The sequence below is a fragment of the Theobroma cacao genome, chromosome 3, assembly GCF_000208745.1.
Source record: "Theobroma cacao cultivar B97-61/B2 chromosome 3, Criollo_cocoa_genome_V2, whole genome shotgun sequence".
NCBI lineage: Eukaryota > Viridiplantae > Streptophyta > Magnoliopsida > Malvales > Malvaceae > Theobroma > Theobroma cacao.
In genome coordinates, this window is record NC_030852.1 from 16,834,975 (window position 1) to 16,837,495 (window position 2,521).

Here is a 2,521-nt window from a genome sequence, read left to right on the forward strand (position 1 = left end):
TTTATACTTTAATATTAATATTTTAAAATATTAATATTTTATTAAAAATTAAAATCAAGTGAGAGAAATAGGAGAGAGAGAGATAATATTTTATACAAATGAAGTTGTAATTTTTCAAACTTGTAAAGAGTATTTTTATTTTTATCAATTTTTAAATTTATTCCTTAATTATGAAATAATTAATACAATGAGAGAGGATGGTATTAACTATTTTTTTATTTTAAATAATTTTAAAAAATATTATTTTTATAAAATAACTATTCTTTAAACCATTTTTCAATTAAATAAAAAAATCAAAATTTCTTAAAAATAACCATTCCCCGACCAAACATGCTATCAATGTCACAGCATATCTAGAAAATCCCAAGTAGTTAGCCGCACGTTATTCGTGTAGGCCCCACTCATGAAATGATATTATTATTAATAATATTATTATTTTCTTTCCGTTTTTCTAACCGTCAAATCCTCCCTCACGTTTCACTCTCTTTTCTTCTCCCTCTCTTTTCCGTTACCTTCCCCCCAAGATTCCCAACCATGGGCGTCGATTATTACAATATTCTCAAAGTGAACCGCCACGCCTCCGACGACGATCTCAAGAAGGCTTACAAGAGGCTTGCCATGATTTGGCACCCCGACAAGAACCCTTCCTACAAACGACCCGAAGCCGAAGCCAAATTCAAGCTTATTTCCGAAGCCTACGATGTTTTGTCCGACCCGCAAAAACGTCAGATCTATGATCTTTACGGCGAGGAGGCTCTTAAATCCGGACAATTCCCGCCTTCTTCTTCTTCCGCCAGCCATTCTTTCTCTTCCACGGCACCGTCCCCGTCGGCGTCTAATCCGCGCGGAGGGGGGCATTACTACAATAGTAATAATAATAATAATCAGAGACAGCAGCAGCCCAATACGGGGTCGTTTCGCTTTAATCCGAGGGATGCTGAGGACATTTATGAGGAGCTGTTTGGGGCGGAAGCCAACGGTGGAGGAGTTGGTGGGAGGGGAAATAGAGGGTTTAGAGAAGGGTATTTTAGGAATAATAATGGTTATGGGAGTAGTAGCAGCAGTAGTAGCAATGTAGAAATGAGGAAAGCCGCTGCGGTGGAAAATGTGTTGCCTTGTAGCTTGGAAGAGCTTTATAAAGGTTCCAAGAGAAAAATGAGGCTTTCCAGGAAGGTTTTTGACCCTTCAGGGTAAGCTCTTCTTTTTCTTTTTTTTTTCTCTTTTAAATTTAAACATTTTTGGGTAAAATGAAATTAGGATATTGATACTTGTTACTTTGATTTTTCACCAGTTTGATTGGGGTTAAGTTTATGTTATTGACAAGATGAGAATTTTGCTTGCTAATGAAATGGGATATTTTTGTTGGTCAATGGCATCCATCGCGAGTTTATGTTTAGTTGTTTCATATAAGCTGCAAAGCAAATGGGATATTTTTGCTATTTTTCAAGTAATTTTATTGGAGTTGAGCTATATGCTATTTGCATGCGACGTTAGGGGCGTGAGTCATTAAGTTGTTTTCCCCAAAAATATTAGTACTTCGTCAGTGTGAACAGGATAATGTGTTCTGTAGGATTTCTTTTTCTTTTGATTAAATTTCTTGATTTAGAAGATGGTTTGTATATGCTTGAATATTCTACTTAGAAAATATATTGAAGTGTTCACCATGAATACTGATCCACTGAAGCCATTTCTCTTCTTACTTAAATCAAAGCTGTTGGGGTTCATTGCCATGCATGGTTGACTTGAGGAAGGAAAGTTATTCTGTTTCTTTAGTGACTATATGAAGTAACTAATTATGTTTTGTATTAAATTTGTTTGGCACTGCCACTTTAGGTCTTGTGGCATGGTTAGAGTTCTTAAGTTCAAGCCATACTGTCCTCCAATTGTACAATAAGGCAATTCCTGTTAAGGGTCATTGAATATTGGAAATGCACAGCTTACTGCTCCACTGTTTCACTATTGCATTTCAGGTATAAGTTGTTATTGAGGACGCCTGTTCGGGAATAGAGAAAATGTTTATCAGTGAACCTATTTAAAATCCCTTGAATCTCCTCTATAAACTCACTTTCTAAATCCTGTAAGGTAGTTAATCTCTTTTAGGCCTAAAGATGTAGTAGCAAGGACATTTGTGTTTAAAGCAAAGATTCTGGGAGTTGAATTATGTGTTACATTTTCAAGCAAGGAGTATATTCAGGGATGAGAATGGTTTAATGAGGTAACTGACCATAACATTCCGTTGCCCATCCCATATTTCCACCCCCACCAACCTCTTCCTATTTATGAATTATGGTAACATGTCCAATCCTCCTTCTGGATTAGCATAGATAATTGCTTATTATCCAAACCAAAAGCCACCTTGTTTGGTCCTGCAGTAATTTTCAAATCCAGAAGTACAACGAGTTAATGCTGCTTGCAAATTTAACTTTCTGAAGTATGAAGCTAAGATACATTTTTCTCTTATGAATTATGGATGAAGACCACTATCCCCTCTCTTTCCCTCCCAACAAACCCCCCCCCCCCC

At 36.5% G+C, this 2,521-nt stretch overlaps 1 protein-coding gene across 1 annotated transcript in view; it reads left to right on the forward strand.

The window, feature by feature from the left end:
* LOC18604579 (dnaJ homolog subfamily B member 4) overlaps positions 446 to 2,521 on the forward strand; it is a 4,051-nt gene continuing 1,975 nt past the window's right edge. The window contains exon 1 of the mRNA XM_007037129.2: positions 446 to 1,190. Within this exon, the coding sequence (XP_007037191.2) occupies positions 535 to 1,190 (656 nt within the window). The 5' untranslated portion in view covers positions 446 to 534. The remainder of the gene's footprint in view (positions 1,191 to 2,521) is intronic.